General features: G+C 40.8%; 1 protein-coding gene across 14 annotated transcripts in view; it reads right to left on the bottom strand.

Annotated features, from left to right (window-relative positions):
• The window catches only part of NRXN2 (neurexin 2), a 631,600-nt gene that overhangs the window by 204,049 nt on the left and 400,448 nt on the right, over nucleotides 1-27,103 (bottom strand). Inside the window, exon 1 of one of the 14 annotated variants that reach the window (XM_075281767.1) lies at nucleotides 11,551-12,488. The exons of the other annotated variants lie outside the window; for them this stretch is intronic. Within the exon in view, the coding sequence (XP_075137868.1) occupies nucleotides 11,551-11,821 (271 nt within the window). The 5' untranslated portion in view covers nucleotides 11,822-12,488. Of the gene's footprint in view, nucleotides 1-11,550; nucleotides 12,489-27,103 lie in introns of those variants that run through there. 14 annotated transcript variants of the gene reach the window in all.

The following is a 27,103-nucleotide window of genomic DNA, read 5'->3' as shown; positions in this document are numbered from 1 at the left end:
CTTCTAGCTATATAACCCATATTAAGCATAAATAAATTCTGAGATTGTTCTTTGTAAGCCTATAATAATGTGGTATAAAATACAGAACAGAAGATATGGAACGGTCACTTTTATTGATAATCTAATGGTCACTGTCAAGCAGGAAAATGAGAGAAGGGTTTATTAATGCAAACATTAAAGACAGGGGTCTGTGGAAAACCCGATACAATAGCTAGAAGTGAAGAAAATAGAAATTATTGAACTAGGTGAATTGCTGAATGGAATATCAAACAAACCCTGTAATCTACTCTATTTACAAAGAATGCAATCGAATTCTTATGGAAGCTCGTCTGTTTAGGCTGCTAAAGAATGTATCTATTTAAGCAATAAAGAAATAGCACAGTAAATGAGCTACAATCTAGACAAAGCATAATCCATAATGATATACTTGATATGGTGTTAGAAGGTGAAAGGTGGAAGTCTTGGCATGCCTATAGCTGAGAAGGGAACAATGGCTGTATTTACCAGGCTGAGAGATACATAAAAGAGGCAAAACTGAAATAATCTGCAGAACATCATATTCCTTTCATATTCCTTGGTTCAGCCGTTAAGTATGTGCCTTGTGTCCCCAAACAATGGTGAATTAATTTTTTTTTTTTTTTACCTTTTCACTGTCATTAAAAACGGACCCTTCGGCTCTGACGGGGGCCATGTGATGTCAAAATGGAGAAAGATAGAATTGATAGAAATGACTATTCCCTCTATGCCAGTGTTCTGATAAAGAGGGATGATATTGAGGTGCATGTTTAGCACAAGCCCCGATGCATGCCTCGTCCACCACACTATGTGAATAAATTTATTATAACATTCTGGGGTGAGTTATAATGGAAATCTATGCCAGTTGCAAACTAATGTAGATTTCCATTCTGGTGCAGGGACATCCAATAGATTTATGAAAGTGTTGCAGCCTCTTCAGATATCTCCCTTTCCCTGGGTCAGTTGGAAAACAAAATAAATTTGACCCAATATGTCTACAATGTTCACAGACCTGTAAAACTGACTGTCAAAAAGCAGACATGAATAGGCTCATTCACTCTCTGCATGACAGATGTACAGAAGACAGTTTTCCATTGTCGTGTGAATGAGCCCTATATAATGGGTTTTTTAAAATAATTTTATTGATGATTGAGTCCTGCGGCACAATATGCCAAACTCATGAACCATTATTACCAGTAAAGTAGGGCAGCTTAATACTATCCAGGACTCTCTCTAGGAGACTATGGTCCTGCATCACACTGCTATGAGTATTCTGTCCCTTATTTAAGAAGGTGCTCTGGATTCACAATATTCATGGCATAAGTAGCCTATTGGCCTCTGTTCTGCTCAAAGTTTCCTTTTTACTTTATGGGATAGATCATTCAGTAAAGAAAAACATCTAATATTTATATATATTAACATGCATGATGTATTCTACCCTGTTTTATAAGGCACAACATGAACACAACATAGGTACATGACCTTACCCATGAACAAAGAATGTAATGTGAAAAGAAACTTTGGTGCAAGTGGAGAACAACTCCTTGATATGAGGCTACACAATGCACCATTTGCTGGCATACTGGGAAAATACAGGACTCGGTATGGGACTGTGAAGTTTCCTGCAGAGCTTTGATCCTTGCATGAGGCCTTGAGAAGAAATGCGTCTTGATTTCCTTCTCCCGCTGCTGCTCAAACCCCACTTCACTCGGCCAGTCTCTCCACCAGCTATCCACTTCATTGCATTGTGAGACTGTAACTATGTATTGTAACAGTGCTTTATATTAATATAGTATTGGGTTGTTACTATATTATTATTGTATTAGTTATGTATGGAACATAACCTGTAATAATAATAATATTGCTTGATTTGCAGGAATAGAAATCAGATCTCAAATCTTCAGGCACATTATAAAAGCATCATGAGTGGTCTTGAAATTCTGTTCTATTAGCCACTAAAAAATGATCCATCTGCTTATACTTTTATTTCCTGTTATAACCAGATGGCGTTCTAATGCGGGACACATAGAAAAATGCAGACTGCTGGGATGCATTGTTTGCAGTTCAGCCCTGCAGAATTAATTTTTCATAAGCATCATGCATTTACAAAGAAGTCTGCTCACCTTCCCAAGGGCGATGTTCATACTAAAAGCAGTGTACCCAGGTAAATGTGTCAGATTCTCAGCAGGCTTGGACTGATTTACTAGACTACATTACTTTATCCTGCAGCACTATTAGAAAATCCTTGCTTTTTAGTTCTTATAAAAATTAGTATTGTCATAATCGTTGTTGGAAAGTGCTTTCACTGTGATAATATGCGAGATGTTTGTGGCACTAAAGAGAAATAAGTGGGCACCAGTCAGGTCACTTGTCACTTAAGTGGCCTCTCGGAATAATTTAATGAGGATCTCACATAATTTACAACCATTAATATCTGCTTTCCAATTAACAACACTTACTTCCTATACACATGATAGTGGATAAATATTTGATCAGAAAAATGGGGGTCCTTGAGAGGGGACTTGGGGAATCTCCATTCTTAGTATTGCTCGGGGTCATGGTTGTTGGATTCCCAGCAATCAGATACTCTCTATCCCAAGGTTAGGGGATAAGTGTTGTAAGTTGGAAACCCCTTTAAGAGTACAATTCACTTTACATTGAAAAGCATTCTTAACTATCCATATAACTGTATTGTACACTGGTTTTACCGATACACTGGTTTTACTTTTTCAATGAGCGTATGCCATAGGGATACATAGGGATAGTCCAAAGACCAGACAACATACTATATTGTTTGAATACAAAATGAACCCAGCCGTAGAAATTTTTGACATGACACTAAAGTATTACTACATTTTGTAACTTTTCCATGTAGACGAAGGAAACTAATTGTTGTGAATTATTCTGAAGCTGAAGTACTGTAACTATTGTAAGGTGCGAACAGGCAACCAACAACCTGGGTTGATGGCATTATGGCTACTTCCCATGGGCTCATCTCATCTGAGCAGGCACCAACATGGTTAACACATCGCTGTTTCTGTGCGTTCTTCTCCAAACTGCTACCAAGATATAGACCTTCAGTGTCACCTGACGTCTATCACAGGCAATGATGGACACACATGACACTCGACTCCTCACTCCTGTCTCTTCTCTCTCCTCAATAGATGTTGAAATATAGTGTATAGAACTCTTCAATGCCATTACAGTTGACAGATCAGAGATAACAGTTTGTTAGGATTAGCTTTACCAAATTCCAGGCCACAGTGGCAAACAACTTCTATAGATATGGGGGATGAAATGCCCACCACTGGAGAACCTGTCCTATCACTTGTTAGAGTCTTGATGGTGTATTGGTTCACAGAACCGATTAGGGTCTCTATGGCAATGAGTCTGCTCCATTAAACAAGCTTGTATGTCTCCACAAGGGTCCCTCAAGATGTCTTTCTCACTTACAAGATCTGCTGCAATCGGGGGGACAGGAAAGGGCCCTTAAAAATTGAGCCATTGCTGACCTTGATAACCTGGGAGACCCATGATGTAAATGGATCCCACCACAGATCAGCAACGAAAAAACTTCTCCAGTGATGCACATCATTGCTAAAGGTTTTCTCCACATATAGGCAGTCTCCAGTAAACACCAGAATGCACAATGACCTGCACACATATAAAGTGACACCTCACATGTAACACAACACATAATTAAATGCAAATAATTTACAGAGCAAAAGACAATGAAGCAGCTATAAATGTTCTTATATGCTAAACCTCTGCACTGAACCTTATTAGTGCCGTGTCGCCGTTATAGCTGTATGCACAATCTGACCAGGGACTTAACTCCTCCATGCACCTGACTCCTAAACCATGAGATACAGCCAATCAGGAAGCTTCAAAGCAGCAATAGAAACCCTGAAAGCAAAAGCCTGCAGAACCTTCTACGCCACCAGAAGACAACTGTACCACCTCAAGCCACCGGTGAGGGTCTGGCTGAAGATATTTGACGCAGTCATCACTCTGATCCTTCTCTATGGCAGTGAGGTTTGGGGCCCAGCCACCTACCCAGACCAGCCAAAATGGGACTCTAGCCCAACAGAAACCTTCCACCTGGAGTTCTGCAAATACCTCCTCCATGTCCATCGCACCACCTCCAACATGGCCTGCAGGGCAGAGCTAGGTAGACTCACCCTATGGCTCACCATACAGAAGAGGGCGCTAGCTTTCCAGGCGCACATCCAAGGGAGTAACCCTGACTCCTACCACCACCAAGCATGGCTAAGCCACAGAGACCTCAGCAAACCCAGCACCCCCCAACCAAATAACAGCCAACCACCAAACCAAAAACACCAACAGATGATAACCAAGGCCGAAATAAAGGCGACCACAGAGGAAAACAGAGAGCAGTACATAGAAGAATGGAGAAATGAAATAAATAACTCCAAGAAACTCACTGTGTACCAATCCCTACAAAGGGACTACACCATGGCCCTCTACCTGAAGAGAATACCCCACCCCAAACACAGACAAGCAATGAGCTGGTACAGACTGAGCGCCCACAATCTAGAGATGGAGACGGGGCGGCACAGGCAGACGTACAAGCCACGGGAGAACAGACTGTGCTAGCACTGTGACCAGGGGGACCTAGAAGATGAGACCCACTTCCTACTACACTGCACCAAATACTCAGCTGTGATTGCCGTCTACTACCAAAGACTCTCTGCCCATATCCCAGACTTCACATCTGCAGATGAGAAGAGGAAACAGTACATCCTATTGGGAGAAGAAGAGGCCACTGTGGAGATTGCTGCCCAATACGTGTCCAGCTGTCACCAAACAAGAGGAAGATGAGACGCATGGACTATCAAACCACCCATCCCACATGGACTATTAAACCCCCCTAAGCCCCCCCATCACCTATCTACCCCATACCCACCGACACCCAAACACCCCAAACAAGAACGAGGAGACCCTAAAGACACTCAAACCCCCAACCCACAAACCCCGTACCCATCCCCCTCCACCACCTCCAACCTTCTTTCTGCTTTGGCAACACCAATCATTCTATTCTATGGTAATGCTAATAAAGCTCATTTGTATCTTGTATAGCCAATTATTCAAGGTATACATTTGCACCACTACATTATCATCAACCAAAAAGCAATGAGGGTATACATCTCAATTAATCACTGTATATACATTACTATATAATTCCTCTATGAATCAATTTTTTAAGATAAAGGTAAACTATGTTTCACATAACATAGTGAAATATTTATTGACTATTGCCTGGTATTTATTATCAGCAATATGGTTTTGCGGTTTTGCGCCACTAACAAGAACTAAGAAATAATCAATATGGCGTTTATCATCGCCTTAGGATCGCCTCTTTACCCTTAGGCTGCTCATAGACAGTGCGTTCTGGAATTGCACGTATCCACTAATTCCTGGGCTGCACCTGCACTTGACATTGTTTCTAAATAGAAAGTACAAGACAAGTACATCCTGTCAACGCATGACAGATGTGGCTGGGATGTCCTCGGCTTCTACTGCAGATTTTGTTCAGATTTTTTGTGTCTGTATTCAACCACGAGCGGATTGAATCTAAACTTGGATTTGGTTACAAAAATAGAAAGAAAAAACCTGAACAAGCTTGAATACGGCAACCCAGCTTTAGGCTACATGAATACGACCTTGTGCATTTGACAGGGCCAGGGTTGAAAGGAACAGATAACACATGGTGATCATGTGGCCTCTGTGGACTCATTCACTTTCTTCAGTGAGCCCATGTTGCAATATGGACAAATGTAGAACCTGTCCTGAGTTTTTCCTAGGTTCACAACCCCATACATGCATCCATGATAATACACGGGTGTGTGTATAGGGCCATAACAATATAATGGGTCAATGTGCTTAGCACACTGACAAGACACACTTTTGACAATGCTTCTTCGCCTAAAGCTGCCCTCGCACGATTCATTTCTGCATTAAGTCTTCTGATGTAGTTTTCATGTTAAAACTGGGAGTGGATTAAAAAAAGAGGAGGAGTATTATCTGGTTCCTTCCATCTATGAAACACATCTGATTTCAGTGTTAATGCTGCAACAGAAAAACGTGCAGAAACAATGCAATCATATGAGGGCCCGTATAAATGTAGTGGCTGCTGCATGTGGACGAAACCTGCCCACATGAGACTGCCAATGCTTGTTCTATTATATGGGTGCTTCCTGTATAATCATACTATCATTGGCAGCTGCATGCGGAAGATGCTTTGTTCACATGTGTCTGCCACTATGTTGGAAGTGACCCAAAGGGCAGCTTGAGAAAATACTTAAATAGCAATTATACGATATAAGGAAAAAAAATGTTTTCATCAGCAATTGGACTGACCCAAATCTACTGCAGTGCTGTCCAGGGAGTATTTTCTGTTGATAACACATGAACGGTTACATTGTAGATAGCATGAGCTCATAAAGTAATATTATTCAAGTAATAATATGATGTGTATCCAAAGATGGAGCTTTGCTTTAATACGGCAAAAATATCATTCACAAAATTGCAACTGTTTACATTAAAGAATCTTTTCACTTATATTTTACTAAGCAATGCTTATACTGGGCAGCAAAACATAGCTGGCGTCATTTAGTGTATGCAAACAACATCAGCCTGCTGCATTCTGCATTATACATGTCTTGCTGGGAGCTGTCATAATGGCCTTGTGAAAGACAAACATGACAATCCTCTGTAGACTGTTGCAGTTTCAATAAAGACCCTGAACCTTTGCACCTATGCCTTGGAGGTTGGCTGTGTGCTATCATTTGGTTATTAACTGTGAAGAAGCTGGCTGTATAGTAACAGTATATGCTAACCAAGCTCACAAAGATGGATACAATGCTGTACTAAATGGCTCTGTCAAAACGGTTATCAGCAAATTTTCCCATTTCCAATGAAACATGAAACTAAATTATTATGTGTCAAAATATTTACCCCAGCTGTATGACTAAAAGCATCCAAAGTGTCTAGGCCTGTATGTGACATGTGGGTGTGCCTTAGGCCGCCCATCTGTCACATGCCTTTATACAGTAGTTCTATCCTCTTAAGTAGCAGAGGGTCCCAGGAGCCCAGTTAGATGCGACTACTTCTACGGTTATTGTTTGTGCCGTTTACGCCAAGGGTTGAAAGAAAAGACCTTACCAGCCCCTGTTTATCTATAGAAGGCCAAAAGCCACTTGAAAATTGCCTTACCCTGCTGGCATTCTGACAGAACCCTGGACCCAGTGCCCCAGGGCAAGCAGCGGTAGGTCCCAAAGATAAAATATCCCACTAATCTAAATGGCATAAAGTACGTAGTGGCCCCATTACAAACTTTGCACAAGGGCTCAGGAACTTCAAGTTGGGCCTCTGCCTGGATCACCGTCCTATGTTAATACCGGTAGCCCTGTATGTTGTTTTTTATAAAGTAGAAGTCTAATCCTTTATTACAGAACATCTAAAACATTTTGCAGCCTATGCCTTGCCATTTACTGTGAGAGCAGCCCCCTTTCCTGTCCTTGAGTCAGCCATGATGGAAATGGAGCTAGTAAAGCTATGGAGCAACAGTCAGCGCCTTCATCACGTCACTAACACACAGAGTAGAAGAAAACATCATAGGCTAGCAGAAGAAGATCCATGAGATGGCATTGAAATAGGACCATCCATGAAGTTTTCAGAATTAACCTTCAAAAAATTACATGAAATGCTGTTGGTTGCAGTAAAACTAAGCAGGGATTCTGATATGTATATGATATGATATGTTCTGTTATGTACTGGAAAACTGCATTTTGTATGTGATGACAACTTTTTCTCAGGAGACTTGTGTCAGGTTACATTCTGATATCTATATTCCACATAATTTATCATATAGGGTTTACTAGGCAAATGTTTGGTTTCCTAACCTTACTCTGTATGTAAATACATAGAAGTGACTTGTTGCCCATACCCATTCCACCGATAGCCACAACCTAGTTGTTTCTCCTAGCAATGCCACTGGTCTCTATGATCATGTATCCTTGTAGTAAGGATAAAGGTCATTCTGACATTTTATTGTTTTTATAGCATAATTTTGTAATTTAGTATATAACATTGTGACAATATCTTTACCATATTTGTTTTTGGGAAAGAGGAAGTATCAAGTTTCAAAATATATTCTAGAATGAGTTTTCATTAAAAAATAGTATAAATACGAAGGGGTCTCTTGGGTTATGGATATTGATGAACTATCCTTAGAGTAGGCCATCAATATCAGATTAGTAGGAGTATCGGGTATGAGGCCAGCTGTTCTCAGCAGCCACTGGCGCCTTACGCTAATACGGAGAATGGGGCCAAAAGCACAGCTCTAGGAAATGATGCTCCAGAACTAGTAAAGAGGTTATACCATAAATTAAACCGACAGGATACAGGACAAGTGTCTGGTTGGTAAGGGCCTGACCACAGATCTCAAGAATGGTGGTCTCAAGTCCTACCAGATCAATGGATCATGAAAACTGCCAATTCTACTGGCAACGACTTCCGCAGTCCCCTAGAGAAGAATGGAGCTTCACTGTTTATGTACACCTGATGGTCCATTCAGTTGGGTAGGCTCAGTATCCCCAATTCTCATGATTGCTGGAGGACAGAGCCATCAGACCTTAATTGACCATGGAAAGTTTTATAACCAAAGCTGAATATTATATTAAAAGCTGAAACATCTGAAACATAAACAATACAGTTTAGAATTGCATTATGGGGATTTTAATGGCACTTTATACGCCTTACTAAAGGCATGGAATTTGTAATAAATGTAGAGTGTTTTGCAGCAATCTATGCACCAGAACAACAAATCGGTCCCATATATGAGCTGATATAGACTTCCCTATATTTTATACCAGTCTTGTATTAAATATAGTAAATCTGTTGGGCTGCTTGAGGCCCTGCCAACATTCTGCCCACTTTTGGAAAAAATTTACACCTTTTCTTTTGGCACAGTGAATAGAGCAATTCCTCTCAATGACTTCCATCAGGATGATCTGTGTCCATTCCAAACCAGGAGCCATGACACTGAAGACATGACACTGAAGCCATGACAATGAAGCCAAGACACTGAAGCCATGACACAGAAGCCAAGACACTGAAGCCATGACACTGAAGCCATGACACAGAAGCCAAGACACTGAAGCCATGACACTGAAGCCATGACACAGAAGCCAAGACACTGAAGCCATGACACAGAAGCCAAGACACTGAAGCCAAGACACTGAAGCCATGACACAGAAGCCAAGACACTGAAGCCATGACACTGAAGCCATGACACTGGAGCCATGACACTGGAGCCAAGACACTGGAGCCAAAACACTGGAGCCATGACACTGAAGCCATGACACTGGAGCCATGACACTGAAGGCATGACACCGGAAGCATGACACTAGATCCATGACACTGAAGCCTTGACACTGAAGCCATGACACTGGAGCCATGACACTGGAGCCATGACACTGAAGCCATGGCACTGGAGCCATGACACTGAAGCCATGACACTGGAGCCATAACACTGAAGGCATGACACCGGAAGCATGACACTGGAGCCATGACCACTGAAGCCATGACACTGGAGCTATGACACTGAAGCCATGACACTGGAGCCATGACACTGGAGCCAAAACACTGGAGCCATGACACTGAAGCCATGACACTGGAGCCATGACACTGAAGGCATGACACCGAAAGCATGACACTGGAGCCATGACACTGAAGGCATGACACTGGAGCCATGACACTGAAGCCATGACACTGAAGGCATGACACTGGAGCCATGACACCGGAGCCATAACACTGAAGGCATGACACCGGAAGCATGACACTGGAGCCATGACCACTGAAGCCATGACACTGGAGCTATGACACTGAAGCCATGACACTGGAGCCATGACACTGGAGCCAAAACACTGGAGCCATGACACTGAAGCCATGACACTGGAGCCATGACACTGAAGGCATGACACCGGAAGCATGACACTGGAGCCATGACACTGAAGCCATGACACTGAAGGCATGACACTGGAGCCATGACACTGAAGCCATGACACTGGAGCCATGACACTGGAGCCATGATACTGAATCCATGACACTGGAGCCATGACACTGGAGTCACCATAGCTAATTGTCATTTGGGACTACAATTGTCAAAACTGTATAAATATAATTTTTACATGGCTTTTGAAATCATTAGATATGTAGATACCTCAGTGGTCTTGTGTATGCACTAAATATTTCATTTGTCTGATATACAGCAAGCTATATTTTTAGTTTTAGCCATTGCAAAGTTTAAACTATGTAATGGTAATACATGTATAATTCCTGCACTTGGCCATTTATAAAATTCCTATAGTTCTTTGGCAAGATGATATGTATAATGTGACAAAATACCATAATGCTATGCTAGCATCAAATAAATATGCTTTATATAACCAGCCTGAATTGAGCATGCTCCTAGTCCTTCTCTCAAAATCAATAACTATTCCACTCATATGGATGCCATGTAGAGTATAAAATTGTTAATGTATAATTATTTGTGTAATATATATATCTATATATATATATATATATATATATATATATATATATATATATATAAACGTTCATCAGCTCTGCGTCTCCATGTAAAAAAAAATGTCCTAGTTCTAATCGGGTTATTTGGTTAGAGAATATAGACAGGTGCACACCAAGAGTTTTCTGCTCACATATCATGTGACAGACATCATTTCACTGTCATCTCCATAGGATGGATTGGAAGAGGACAAAGATCTAAAGGAGTTTATTAGGACCAACATCTTGGTCCAGATAGAAATAATTACAGTTATGAATTTGGCACAGAAATCACATTTGCATAAATCTCTAGAAAGCCCCTTCTAAATACAGACAATGCAGTAATCCCTTATAATATCTGTTTCAAAGACAGAAGTATTTAGCATAAGATTCAGAACTGAATGTATCCATTTTAAAATGGACACCAGGGAACATGGATCCATCTTAAATAGACTTTACATTTGTAGTACCATGACATTACCTTCGCTGTTCTCCCAAAATAAAAGCACTAAGAGATCCTGAAATATATTGCATTAAACCATCATTTTAACACACTCAATGCACATCATAGCCATAACCTGTAATAGGATAAGAACAGCAATACACAGAAGCTAAATATCAGTCACAAAATCTGTATCTAAAGATAAGACATATCAGCTGTAAGCTGGACATGATTCCTGCTAAAATGCAGAACAACCTCCCGTATACAAATCATAGCAGCCTGACACTGCAAAAACCTTGTATTACATTATTTAGTCTAAAAGAACTGATGTTACAGTCGCCCAATTAATCCTCCCCGTCTCCTGTTCAGTGGCCCTTACATCAAACCCATGTTCCCAGCATTGTATAAGGGACATAACAGCAACACAGTACCAGTGAGGCTTCTAATATTGAGAATATGCTTTAATTTTGGAGAAAAGGGAATGGTCACAATAAAATACTCACCATGTCCCACTCTTGTTAAGAATGGGGTCCTGTTAATGGCGATAGGGACTGTTCCATGCTTGTTATGGAAATGGTGCACATGGTGAGTGGTACTGAGGCTGGATGATACCCGTGCTGTGTCCGAGACCCTGGCCAGTGTAAGAAGGCCAAGGGGCAAAAGGGTCCGAACCCAGTGGCCGAAACTGGCCATGACCCCCAGGGGGCTGTCCGATGCTCCTCTGGGGGCCAGGGGAAAGGGCAAGCACAAGCCTTTCCTTTCCCAAATCAGCATGTCATGCTGACCCCCATTGCCTGTCTCAGACTATCTCCCCCTCTGGTACCCAAATGAGGAGGTAGAATTCTTCTGTCTGGGAAGAAAATGAAGGGTATTACATCTGTGGGCTTTAGCCTCCTCCAGCATCCATTGATTCCCTACAATATCCAGACTAAAAAGGTTGCACAAGTAAAAGCAAAAATGAATAGAATTGATTAAAAAATCCTTTATGTTTGGGGGGATCCCCCCCCCAAAGGCTTCCAAAAAATCAGTCCGTCTTCTTGTGTTAGCAGAAATCCAAAAAATGACAAAGCAGAGGGATAGAGAAGTACCCTGGTTTATTTCAGAAAGCCCTCAGTGTGGATAAATCTCATCCGGTAAAGCTGTAGAGAATTCAACATCATGGACAGCGAAAGAGAGAAATGGAGGAGGAAAGGAGGATTGTGGCATAGAGAAAAAACAGATTCACCACACAAATATTCCGTTTCAGATGCTCCTGTGTTTTTTTCCGAGAAGGTCTACTAGAATTCCTCACCCCCAGCCAGAAAATGCACTCTATCCAAGCCCTATATGCATTTCTTCACCCAAAAAATAAAAACAAAGGAGGATTATAAAAAAAAACGAGATAAGAATAATCAACAGCAGAGGAAAGAGAGAGAGAGATCTGCCTGTGTGTGCTGCAGAGAGAAAGAGGAAGGAGGGAGGGAGGGAGGGAGGAAAGAGGGGGGAGGGGTGAGAGAGATGAGAAGAGAGAGAAGGTGGGGGGAGAGCGAGAAAGGGAGAGAGAGAAAAAGAGAGAGATACAGAGGTAAGAGAAAGAAGAACACATAGCACCGAATGAGACAGGCCAGAGACAGGTGCATGCATGGGGACACCGAATAGGAAGAGCCAGCAAAACGTAGGCGACAAAGAAAAAGGGGGAGTCACAGGGCAGACGATGACACCAACCCAAACAGAGTGGGAAGCAGAGAGTGGGAATATAGAGTTGAATGGGGAGAATGGGTAGAAGATATAGAGACAAGGATGAACAGGTGGAGGATGCAGCACAGAGAAGATGAACAACACAGCAAAATGACATAGGTCGAAACACTATAAAACACTGCCATATAGAGCAGAATAATGGGCAGAGGATTCCAGATGACAGCAAGGTGAGAAGGAGCAATCTGTGACTGCATGAGCTAAGAACATAATTGGAGAAGGAGGGATTTTACCAAATATAAACACAGTGGCAATATACACAAGTGAACCGATGAATGGAGCTCATAGAGGTTTATATAATCAGACCCTATACGAATTTAGGGTTTATAGAAGTACAATAAAAACAAGGAGAAACTGCCAAAAGTGAACAGATAGTGTAAGGCTAAAATAATGACTGATAGTGGAGAAAGTGATAAATCCAATATTTCCTCAACACACTCTCACCTGGAAGACACTAAATAATGCAGCGGGATATATTTTAGGAGGAGGAGAGAAATTATCACCCTGTGATCCTTCACACCAATACCCTCCTCCATCAGCACCAAGAAAATGTTTCCTCCTACGCAATTATTCTATAGATACACCCTTATAAAATTAGAGCGAAAAGGTGGAGGTAGAAGAGAGGGAGGCTTAAAGAATGTATACTCGGTAAAGGCAAGAAACATATAATGGGTATAAATAGACTATCATGTTATGGCGATAGGTGGAAGGGGAACATATAGTTAAACCGATTGAAATGGAAAGAAAACTGATTGAGTCATAGAAGGACTATCAGACGTGTTACCATGGAATGGTGGTGGAGAACAGGAATATAGTCACGGCAAAACTAAAAAACGTGGGAATGTTAACGTAAATTATCAGCGCCAGAGGCAAAATCGTAATGTATAGGATGTATAGAAAATATCCCTTATTCCCAATACATTAATAACACCCACGAATATAAGAATAAAAGATGAAGAAGACGATGAAAAAAGGCTAGTTTATGGCTCTTATTATCATCGTTATTAGTTATGATCAAGATGGTGACTCAAATTTCAGATAAAAATGTCCCTGGTATTGATAGAAAATTCTTTATTGAAATATTCTGAGAAAGGCAATTTAGCCAGATTCTCAGCGCAGCTTTAAATCTTGTAGACCATTGCCACCATTTTACGTTGAGGGACGAATATTGAATAAAAATGTCTAGTTAAACAGCACTGTTCACATGAGAATAAAAGTAAAAAATATATGCTTCCATTCTCATCTTTTTATTTCTATTTGAAATCAGTTTTATAAAAACTACATTATTGGAAAGGAAAATAATCAAACAATTTCTGATATAAACAGTTTGTTAAAAAATTTAATAATAACTATAATAATTAACATTTATATGGTATCTGTAAGTTTTCTTTCCTTCCTTCATGTTAACTTTCTATTTGGTCCTAATGTGTATGGAAGTAGATAGATAGATAGATAGATAGATAGATAGATAGATAGGAGATAGATAGATAGATAGGAGATAGATAGATGATAGATAGATAGATAGATAGATAGATAGATGATAGATAGATAGATAGATAGATAGATAGATAGATAGATAGGAGATAGATAGATAGATAGATAGATAGATAGGAGATGATAGATAGATAGATAGATAGATAGATAGATAGATAGATAGATAGATAGACAGGCATATACTATAGACAGGAAAGTGTTATAACTGTAAAGCAGCTTATTGTGGATACTCAGTTATGATACCACTGTATTACAGGTCCCTTTGATAAAGCTGGAATGATACAGATGTGTCACAAGTTAAATACATACTAGCCAACCCATCGACAGGCTGCAATTATCATTACACATGATTGGGAGGCTACATATAGATAAATACACTATATAAATGCATATGATATTTATCTGAAGGTTAAATGGTCAGTAACTTTTTAGATATCTCAGTCTCATTTAATAGAGTATGTGATTCTGGGCAAAATGTAATATACTTTATTTTAACATTGCTGTTTTCTGCCTGAAAACCTCTTTAAAGTTTATTTTGCTTCTATCTCCTTCCTTGCTAGTTACTCCCTATTCCTAGGGCAAGTGCAGAGGCATAGCTATAGAGGTTCCAAAGGAGTTTCTACAAAATTGTGAGTAATTGTCCCATATAGGGCTCACAATTTATATTCCTTATCAGTATATCTTTGAAGTGAGGGAGGAAATCCAAGCAAGCAAGGGGAAAACATAAAAACTCCTGCCTGATGTTTTCCTTGGTCAGATTTGATACAATGATTTGAAGGGGTCTCATTACTGGTTTTGCATTGGGGTCCAGGCATTATGCCTCTGGTAAGTCAGTCCATAAAACTCCAAAAGCTAAAGACAGGAACACAGGAGGTGGAAGTCAGAGGGACAGGTCTCTTTTCACAGCCTTTCCAGTCTTCCCAGCCTGTACATCGTACAGACGGGTGACTGAAGTTTGTCACAGCTAACAGTGAGTGTAAGGAAAGTCTATGTACTTCTGACTAGCTGCTTGTGTTACTGCTGATGGGATGTTAGCCATAGATGATAAGCAGCTTTCCTGACTGTGCTCTAATTTCGCTTTTTCTGTGTCCTATAGTCGGTTCACTTCAGATTTTCCCATCTATTTGTTTGTAAAGCTACATGTAAAGAATCCAGTAATAGTAATATTGGATGGGGGGGGGGGGGTGGACCGACTGGCCTGCACTGCATATGCAACCTGCCTAAGAAAGAAATGCAAAAGGTGCTGCAGCCATAATTGGACAGAACTGATATGACATCATATATAAAGATATATACAGCCAGATTGCCCAACAAGATCCTGTGTTTCAACTTTTGTTGAAAACTAGGAAACTCTTCAAGAACTCTAATGTCCCATATAAATCATTCAATACTTTGACAAGCTATCAAAGCCCTAGAAAGACCCAAAACAAACACTGGGCAGCCACACATTGGATATCACTTTGTGATCATGGAAATGTATTGTCTTCAAATGTCTAGCCAAGAGAAAAGGTAAGACACTTTTGTAGGTAAATGGGGACACTCACTTCAGGGACCGTCTGATCTCTTCCGTGACCTCAGCTCATTGGAGATGGAAAATAAGCTGTATTATGGAAAACAAAAGCTGCCATAGCAGTACAATATAGCATGTCAGTGAAAGCCATGAGAGGAGCATGATATACCATTGCCGAGTAATCCCTAATGTAGATGTGACCCCATCCCTTATCATCTCAGTCCCTATTTCTCCATTCCTTATTTCCCACTTCTTTTAGCAATGCTAATGTGTATTTGGTCTTGCCAATAAAGCTTCGTTGCGATCACCTGAAGCTTTATTGGCAAAGACTTTTCAATGAGACTTGTCATGTTATGTGATAATACAGTATATCGTGTTGCAGAAAGTTATTAGTGTAAAGTTATCCAATGGCTAAAGCCAATGGATCACACATAATATGATAAAAAATTAACATGTCAGTATTAAAAAAATAGAAAAAGTATGGCATCTTGGGCTAATAAAGTCCTTTATTTTTCTGTTTTTAGAGTGCACACTAAACACATTTATTACTAATTCACATACAACATGAGGAAAAGCACAATTATAGTAAATGCTTCAGGAGGGAAAATAGTATTTTTAGTTGTCAAATATTGGTAACATTTTAATTTCAATGTTAACCAGAGATGTTTCAATGTTAATACGGAGACTTAAACTGGGATTTTGTTGAATGGTGCCAGCAGAACCCCCTCAGGATTAATGCTGGGAAGACCAAGGAGATGGTGGTGGACTTTAGTAAACGGAGAAGTGCTCCGACCCCAGTGGAGATCCAAGGGTCATGCATTGAGATAATCAAGACCTATAAGTATCTGGGTTTGCTTCTCAATAACAAACTGGACTGGGCTGATCACCTGGACCTTTGGAGTCCAAGGGCCACTTCTTAGGGCCTTTTTCAACTCTGTGGTTGCTTCAGCCATCTTTTTCGGTGTGGCCTGCTGAGAGAGCTGTATATCAACCAGGGACAGAAACAGACTTGACAGGCTAATCAGAAGAGCCAGTTCTGTCCTGGGGAGCCCCCTGGACCCAGTACAGGTCGTGGGTGACAGAAGCATACTGTCAGTGGTTGGCTCCATGCGGGAGAATAAATCCCACCCCATGTATGAGACCTTGCCGGCACTTGGTAGCAATGTCAGTGACCGACTGCTGCACCCCAAGTGTGAGAAGGAGCGCTATCGGAGATTCTTCCTCCTAACCGTGGTCAAGTTACATAACCTACATCTGACCAAGTGAGACCACTCCGCACAGAGAAGTAAATGACTCTGAAGTCTTCCTTCTTTCTTTTTCTTCCTTAGCTGCTATGGATTCCTAGTATTTTTTTTTCTATTCTCAGCTTATGTGTGTCTATTTCTGTAATGTATTACTGTTATCCTGTATCTGTATTATCCATGCTGCTGTAAAACACTGACATTTCCCCAAGGTGGGACTATTAAAGGATTATCTTATTTCTTATCTTATCTTATAAATGCACTCTAATGCTATCAATGCAAATTAAAATGTGTTCATTTTGAGATGTTGGTATACAGGATAGGTATCTCAATGTGGAAATCATGGAAAACATTGTAAAATTCTACTTTCAACAAAAATGTTTATGAAGATAAAATATAAAATTATTAAACTATTATTAAAATATAATATAATTTATTAGAGGGGTTTTCTATTTTTCCTAGAACAGGTTATCAATTCCAGACTCCTTAAACCCCCCATCAAAGCAAATGGTAGAGAGCTCTTGTACTAGTCACGACAACTATAGCCTGATATAATCAGCTGATGGGTGGGTTTGACAAGATTAATGCCAGGGCCCCACATTGTGAAAACACCACATTTTACAGTACCTGCAAAGTGGGAGGGGTTCTGGCTAAACCCATCCAAACATTGTAAAAAAAATATCTGCAGTGGAAATGTTGCGATTTCAAAAAACATTGCGTTTTGTAAATCGCAGCATGTCAATTATACCTATGGAAATGCTGGTGTTTTTGGTCTATGTATGATTGGGACAGAAATTCTGCGTAGGAAAACTTTTCGGACTTTCTGTGAAAAGCCGTGCAGAAAAAAACTGCAATGCGTTTCTGCCGTGGTCTTCTCCTTAGTACTTTTTGACAAGGCCTTAACCTTAATGCCTGAAAAATTCTTTTAATACTTGCTAGTTTTATGCTGAAATGTTCAATCTAATGGTATTACCTTGTCCCTCTCTGCCACAGACAGACACGATAAAACAAGTCACCTTCTCTGACCTTAGTGAAGTAAGGGGGTAAGATGCAAGCAATAAAAAACTCAATTAAATCACATTTACCAAACAATGTCCATCTTTTGAGCACAGGTTTTATGATTTTAAGCCTTTATCTACTATGAATATGTGGCCAGGACACACTAATTCTCTTTATAAGACTCCTATCAGATTCATCGGCATGGCGTGGAAAGGGTTACATTAGCCATTGATCACTGAAGTGTTTGTAGTACTGTATAATCAGACCAATAGAGTTGTCTGTCTTGTGATTCATGCCTATGAAGCTGCATATGCAATCAATGTCTTTGTGCTTTCCACAAGCATTGCTTTTATGAAAACAGGAATATCCTAAAATCGCAGCATTTTGTACGGTCTAATCTACCAGTAAATGTTTTGCAAGTGTATGCAGATCCTATCTCTGAAAGCAACACTCACATTTATCACATATAAAACAAAATAATAAAAAATAGGTGTGCATGTTTACATCTGAATCGTAATGCTTGGTACTGCTGCAATGAACTTCTAAGTCTGTTACTCCAACGATATTGTGTGGATGATAAGGCCAAATTTGCCTTTGAAATATAGTGCTTTATTATTGTTTTTATCTTGTAGTGGGTACACAAAGAGGGCACACATGCCCTGAATATAGATGAGATCTCACAACACTGAACTGCTGATAATACTATGCTTTGAGGTAGGTACCAAGATTAAGGATAGGTCATCCATATGTACAGTACTGTGCAAAAGTTTGAGTTGGTCTTTTTCTAATGACATTTTGGCTGTATTTTTGAGGTCAAATAAATTAGAAGCCACTGAAATGCCCCCTTGTTGCTACGAAGTGCCTTCTGTTATATCCACATTTGAAGAAGTATTGAGAAATGGACCGTAGACGCAGCGGTCAGCCAATTTCCATATTTGCCTAAAACGTATGCACATTACTATATGTTACAAAAAACACCTTTAAAGGGGTTGCCCAAGGCTAGATATTGGTGGACTATCCTTAGGATAAGTCACCAATATCACATTGGTGGGGATGTGACACCCAACACCCTGGTCGGTCAGCTTCTGTTGGATCTGCACAAATTACAGAGGTACAGGCAGCTCTTTACACTGCTTAATGGCTAAGCTGAGCAGCAATAGCACAGCATAGCCATTATACCGTGCTTGGGCTGTCTGCATATTACTCTGTGCATGGGCTGTCTGCATGTTACACCGTGCATGGACTGTCTGCATCCTGTTTCATACCCTGTGCAAGTTCAGGGAGCACAGCAGGTCATCATGGGGCACCAGGTGTTGGACACCCACCACCCTCATATTGATAACCTGGATAGGCCGTCTATATCTAATTCGGAATAGCCTTTTTAAATCTAAGCTATTATTTTTTTATATTTTTTTTAGGTCCCCATTAATTCCATGGTGTTGTACATTAGAAAAGGGTTTATATGCCATATATACTCGAGTATGAGCCAACCCGAATATGAGCTGAGGCCCCTAATTTTACCACAGAAAACTGGGAAAACTTATTGACTCGAGTATAAGCCTGGGGGGGGGGGGGGGGCTTATACTCACCATTGCAGATAAAAAGTCTGGTCATGTGCAGTGCAGCTTAGTAACTCCATGTGCCTCATAGTAATAGCAGTTAACCCCATCATGTCCCTCACATTAACCCCTTGTGTGCCTCACATAAGAGTTACTGATATGTGGGACATATGGATGTAATAATGAGGTATCTTCATAATTAAGGTCCTTTATTAGTACCCCCAAGTGTCTCACATATTAGTAACCCTTATATGGGGCACAAAGGGTTTAATATGAGGGACATGATGGAGTTGCTCAAACTAAATTAATAACCTCAAATGCCTGACATTAATAGGCATAGTACTTGTGTTTTACTTTCCCTTTACTGTAGCTTCCTCTCCTCCATACAACAGACATCTTCTATAAGACACAATGAATCCTGGCCACTGACTTACCGTATTTTTCGGACTATAAGACGCACCTAGGTTTTAGAGGAGGAAAATAGGGAAAAAAAATTTTGAAGCAAAAACTGGTAAAATATTTAATATATGGGAGTTGTAGTTTTGCAACAGCTGCAAGGCCACATTGACAGGTGACCCTGCAGCTGTACGGGGATGCATAGAGCGTTTTTTTTGCGGGGCCAGCTGTACTTTTTAGTTATACCATTTTGGGGGATATCTATTGCTTAGATCACCTTGTATTGAAAAAAAAAAACAGGAGGTGATTTAGAACTTTTATTTATTTCATATTTTTAAAGCTTTTTTTTTTTTTTTTTTACTATTTTATTCCCCCCCCCCGGGGCTTGAACCTGCGGTCACTTGATCGCAAGTCCCATAGACGGCAACTGTATTGCCGTCTATGGGACATTCTGTATATTAGTATTACGGCTGGTCATAGAGACCAGCCGCAATACTAATATAGCCGTGACAGGCCGGGGAGCCTCATTAGGCTCCCGGCTGTCACCCGAACAGGTCGGCTCCTGCGATATCGCCGCGCAGGAGCCGGCCTGCAACTTTACAGGTACGGGGCCGGTGGGGACCGGCCCCGGGGGAGAAGGGGCCACCGATACTGACCCGGCATCCGCTGTACTAGAGAGGCGGATGCCGGGGAGGGATAGACGCCGGGGCCTGAGACATCGCTACGATCCTCTGCCCTGCATGAAGCCAGCGGCGGGGGCACGAAGGAGCCCCTGCCGCTGCTGGCTTCATTCAGGGCAGAGGAGCGCAGCGATGTCTCAGGCCCCGGCACCTGTAATGGCGTCTATCACTTGCCGGCTTCCGTCTCTCTATTACAGCGGATGCCAGGCGCCACCTTCAGACTATAAGACGCACCCTTCTTTTCCCCCAAAATTTTTGGGAAAAAAAGTGCGTCTTATAGTCCGAAAAATACGGTATCTGCAGATTTACATTCTAGTGGCTACAGGACCTTTGATGACATCACAGTCACATGACCTACATGACAAGCCAATCACAGAGCAGTAGCACTAAAGGACCTCCCCCTTCATTTGATTAATGCGGGTCCTTGCAAGTCTTTGTGCTCCATGGACCCTGACTAGAGTATAAGCTGAAGGGGGCTTTTTCAACATAAAAACTGTGCTGGAAAAGTCGGCTTATACTCGAGTATATACGGTAATACAAAAGCAAGTGCAGTAGACAAACTTAGTGACTAACTGGTAGAGTAGGAAAGAGGACCCGTTCAGCAGATCCGTATTTTTAGTAGCAAAAATGGACACAAGTATGCATCTGATTTTACTTTAAAAAACAGATCCCTTTGTTCAACAGGGGCATGAATACTGGTGTATATGGTGCTATTATTATATTATGGGGTTCCTCAGACTATAATAAGCTGAGGTCTAGGACATACTCACCTCTCCTGGGGTTTCAGTGACCCTGGGGCACATGATGTCATCCAGGGGCCAGAAGAGCCAGAAGAATATGCCAGGAGACTGTCTGACGCCCAGAAGAACTGACTACTATTGTATTTTATTTTGCCTCACCTCCCCTGAGCATCAGCTTATTATACTTTGCAATCTGACCCCATAGTATACATTTCCAGGTTAGTATGCCAAGCTTTTCTGTCCATTAAATGCAACGGATTATAATGTCATGGAGGTAAAACAAGTCAAAAGCATGCACTTTTGACATCCATTTTCCCATCTGGCCATTTGCTTTTCTGTGTCAAAACAAATCTACTCAGTAGACATAAAAATGTGATAGTTATGTTGTTAACCAAATTAATTGAACCTGTTATTCTTTAAAGCAGCCATATTAATTACATCAACCTAATATTTATTTTACAGGTTTTTTTTGTAGGGTCTTGCTGGGCAGTCTGTTCTATGGCTGTATATGCCATCATACATGGTGTCCTATATGTTTTTCTACTGCTAAAAATCTAATTATGACTTAAGTACAGTTGACATTTCTGTCTCAGGCTGTGAGCATGCACAATAAAAGCAGACTGCTCCCCCTCCCCTATCCATTGCAGATACTGTTCTACCATACCGCCAGGAGTAACTATACAACTGCAAACAAATATCTGAAAAGAGCACAAGGTACCATAATATAGGGGATCCAGGACACTGGATTATGAATATAGGGCAAATATATGCAACCAAGCAAATAAAACAGAAGAAAAAAACAAGCTATGAGCACAGTTAGTAAAGCTGCTTGCTGTTTGTGAATAGTGTCCCATCTCTAACCACACAAGCAGCCAGCAGTACATACAAGAACACAGAAGACTTTTCTCACATTGTAAGCTGTGAGATTTGCGGATTCCTTTTGCACACAGTAAATGTTTTCAGACTTGTCTGTGCAGGCTGAGAGCAGAATGGCCCCCTCCCATCTCCATTCACTGTGTATAGAGAGAAAAGAACCCCTACGTTCACTGATGCTAGGTTCACACTAGTACTCAGGCAGCGTTTTATTTGGATATAATTTCTTTCAGGTCCCCATGTGGTCCCGAAGGAAGGAAACCTGACTCTAGTGTGAACCTAGGGTGAGATAAGCAAGACAGAACAGAATATATCTAGGTTTGGACTTCTTTAGTAACAAAAGAGTGAACAGTAAATTAGCTAGAAGAGTGACACCTAGTGGCCTAGTGAAGCTTCTTCAGACAGAAAGCAGTCATGTTAAAGTGTTGTACATTTATATTATATTACTTGCTGTATGAAATGAAACTAGGTTGTCTGAAAAGTTAGTGACCATTTAAACATTAGCAGTATTTTATTCATATGTTGCACGTATTCAATGGTTGACACAAATGTTCTCACTGTTACAGAAATAGCATATGACTTTGTGTTAATGTGATACAAAATAATGCTGTTTTTATAAAAGCCGTTAAAAGGGAACCGGGCAATGTGTGACACTAACTATACTCACCCTGGAGCTGTTCTTCAATGAAGCCAGAGGAGCACACCAAAGCTTGAGTGCACATGCACAGTGAAACTGGAGTGTACATCCCCAACTTCAGTGCACATCCCCCTCTTCAGTGCACATCCCCAGATTCAGTGCACATCCCCTGCTTCAGTGCACATCCCCAGCTCCAGTGTACATACACAGTGAAACTGGAGTGTACATCCCCAACTTCAGTGTACATCCCCAACTTCAGTGTACATCCCCAACTTCAGTGCACATCCCCAGCTTCATTGCACATCCCCAGCTTCAGTGCACATACACAGTAAAACTGGAGTGTACATCCCCAGCTTCAGTGTACATCCCCAGCTTCAGTGCACATCCCCAGCTTCATTGCACATCCCCAACATCAGTGCACACCCCAGCCTCAAGGCACATCCCCAGCTTCAGTGCACATCCCCAGCTTCAGTGCAGAACTGTACAAGCACTGGGAGCACCAGAGATGAGTCTAATGAGAATCATTTCTAGGTAAGTAAAATGTGCTTTGTTTAATGTGGGCACAGATGGCTTTATAACAAGGTGCTTTGGGACATTAAACCCCTGCTTTATAATGACCTGTCCTATTCCCTGGAGAAACTGCATAGGGGATGGCTTCCTGGCGGTCACTTTTAAAACCCATTACTTTGAATGGGTTTTAAAAGCAAACTGGCAATGTCCATATGCAGTCTCTCCGCAGGAAAATCGTCTTTTTTGGCCGGATACAAAGTCGGACATGCAGGGCTTTGTGTCCGGCCAAAACTAATGGTTTTCTCGCGGAGAGGCTACATACGGACACTGGCGGTTTGCTTTTAAAACCCATTGAATGAATATAAAAAAACAAATAAATGGGAAGCTGTTCCCTATGGAGTTTCTCCGGGGCTTAGGACAGAAACCTGGCGGACTGACACAGGACACACAGGGGCGCAAGTGTGATTGCCCCCTAACTTGTTACCCATACAGTATCTAGGAATATCCAGTAAGGAAAACAAATAAGGAAGGATACATCTGTATGTGCAGGAATGGCTTCTAAGCCAAGCAGCCACATTGCAGTGGAGTTTAGATGGAATATTGGTCGCTGCCATGTATTGTTGTTTGACAGTTTCTGGGTATAACAAAACTTGTCATGTCCAGCTTCTTTTTAAGGCAGACAGAGAAATGTTACAGATACCAAATATTCCACTGATGTTTATTATTTGTTAATAACTTTAATATGTAATTTGGACTATTAACTTTAGTTACTGAAGTATCCATAACCTACTAGATGGCATTTAGCTATTGGGATGAGGTGGGGGCTTATACCACTGACCTTACATTTCAAGCTAATGTGTTTTAAATATTGAAAATACTTCCATTTCTTTAAAAGAAATGAATCTTACAGTATATGTACAGAAAAGGTAGGGACTGTGACAAGTGGTATCCTGCTATGACGGTTTGTTTGTTTCTGCTACCATTCAGACACCCTGGAAGTCATAGATATAACACAGCAGGACAGTTTTAATGTACACTATTAACAAAGTTGCATTTTTAGATGCAATGGATCAATAATGTGAAGGTGAACACAGTCCTTAAATTAAAATAAAATAAGTAAACCAGAGAGATCTAGAGAAATATTGACGAACAACATAAGAGATTTCTCTGCCAAATCGTTCGTGCAGAGACCTGGGATTGAAAAGTTACATTCTCGCTGCCAACAAGACATATTCACTTTGAGGGTACGCACACTATTGAATCCACTTTCATGGTTGGCAGCGAAGAAAGACATCAAAATTTCCAGAGAGTGAATATAATATTAGAATTAGACAAATTTTTAGAATTTACTGTTCTCCGTTGCTTCTGTGGGTTGATCTCTCCTGACATTGGCCTCATTAATATTACACACTGATAATAATTAACATTTTTAATTTTTAGATTCACGTAATAAACTCATATCCAAAGTGTATTGCTTGAGAAACATACTGAAAAGGTTAACCGGCGCTGTTGTCTTGTGTGGTATATCTGATGAGTATAACCTTTTATCTGTTGTCTCTTTGCTCTCTTCGTACTCATTGCCAGCAGTTACCTCTCTCATTACTTTTCTCATCGCTCTCCATTATGTTTCTCCTTGACCCTCTCCACAATTGATTTATTTTACATTTACATTGTGCCTCAATTTTACCTTATTGAGATGAAAAAGCTTTCTATAGCAAGAACATAAGTGAAATATCTTATTTTATATGAAAAGGACAGGCAAAGATAAATTGTAAGTATACTCCACATTTTCCGAAAATATTCTTGACACTGAAGGAAAATTCTAGGCCGCTGTTTACTTTTTCATACTAATTAAATTCTCTTACATTTGCAGGTTCTTATTCTTGTCCATGCGGAACAGTACAATAATAGTGATGTTACTGTCGAATCATTTGGTTTAGATTTTAGGACCATAGCAAAATGGATTGGATTATGATGAGCACTTTGATGGCCCATAAACCTCTACTCGGTAGATGAGATAGAAGAAGATGGGAGTACAAAATTTTGGAGCTCAGTTGATAGGATGAAAAAAGAGATTAGAAAGCTATAGAAACACGTTTTTGGACTGAACAAGTCCCTTCATCAGCCAGTTACCAATGGCCTGGCAAAAAGGCTGAAGTCCAATAAATAGTTTTGGGTTAAATTGGCTGTAATTTCCGCACATCGACTTATAGTAGATTCAGCACTTGGTATCTCTTTATTCATATCCTCCACCAATGCTTATCTCTAGCTAAAAGACCATCTCGAGCTGCTGTACCAAATTGTACTGTACCTTCTATTATTACTGTTCCTTGAGTTTCGCCTCTTAGAACAAGGAGAGTAATTAGAATCTCATCTTCAGACAACCTGCTTTTGATTTTATAACTCTATGGGGCACCTCTTTTGTGTGCTCTTTTACGTAAACTTTCTTCAATAAACATTCTCAGAGTATGTGACACACCAACACTACCCACTCAATAGGCAAAGACAATAAACACAGCAGAAGTCAATTCCAAGAATACAAAGAATTTGTGAATTTTGAATGGTTGCTCCATTCTGAGACATGGAATGAATGAGTCTTAGAAATGCTTACTGTAACATTTTAATATTGCTTGTGCTTTGGTTTTTGGTCTTTGCTGTAACCAGATACAGCTGCATTGTTAAGAGTTGTGGTTTATTGGCTACTGATGGACCCCCACAACCAATACGGCTCATTTTTTCGGACTGTTATACCCCAAATCAGCCCCCCCCCATACTCTCCCCCTCGACTCCAACTCCCCACCACCACCACCACTTTACTAGCTTTGGCAATGCCAAATATCTATTCGGACGTGCCAATAAAGCCTATTTGATTTGATTTTGTTCTCCTGACTGGTAAAGGAACCGACACATCACATCTTTACCATTCACCCATTCCTGAAGATCAGCCATTATGTTGAAGGAATTCTGTCTGATCCAAAATACCTTTGTGTCCATAAATCAATAAAGCAGTGCAGATATAATCATCTTTTTATGATATTATGGCTATGTAAATCCATAAGGTCTGCAAATACATAGGTAAATTGGGCAACATAGGGTAGAGTATAGGGAATTATTCAACTAAGGTCAACCCTGGACATGGCGACAGTAAAAGTCCTGTATGTACCTTTTTGGCAGTTTTGTTGTTAGCCTATGGAAAACTAAACCATATTGTGGTCTTTGCAGGAATCCTAAGGGTATGTTCACACAGAGTTTTTTGCAGGCGGATTTTGATGCAGCCCTCAAAATCCACCTGCAAAAAAGGCTCCCATTCAGTTTAAGGGAGCCTTCACACGGAGTAACGTGCCACGTGATCTGGCACATGTACGGCGTGTGAGAGTTTGTGCGCCATAAAAGCTCCCATCGATTTCAATGGGAGTTAGGATCGTATACGCCGCGTTATTTTGTGGCCGCAAAATCACGGCCACAAAATAACACGGTGTATACAATCCTAACTCCCATTGAAATCAATGGGAGCTTTTGCGGCGCACAAACTCTCACACGCCGTATACGTGCCAGATTACGCGGCACGTTACTCTGTGTGAAGGCAGCCAAATGGGAGCCGCTGGCTTTTTTTCTACTAGAATTTTTTTTCAGCTAGTGGGAAAAAGAAGTGACATGTCCTGTCTTGCCACGGATTTCGCGGA

Source organism: Leptodactylus fuscus, chromosome 7 (genome assembly GCF_031893055.1).
Source record: "Leptodactylus fuscus isolate aLepFus1 chromosome 7, aLepFus1.hap2, whole genome shotgun sequence".
Lineage (NCBI taxonomy): Eukaryota > Metazoa > Chordata > Amphibia > Anura > Leptodactylidae > Leptodactylus > Leptodactylus fuscus.
The sequence above is the reverse complement of the archived record's forward strand: the minus strand, read 5'-3'. Positions and strand labels throughout refer to the sequence as shown.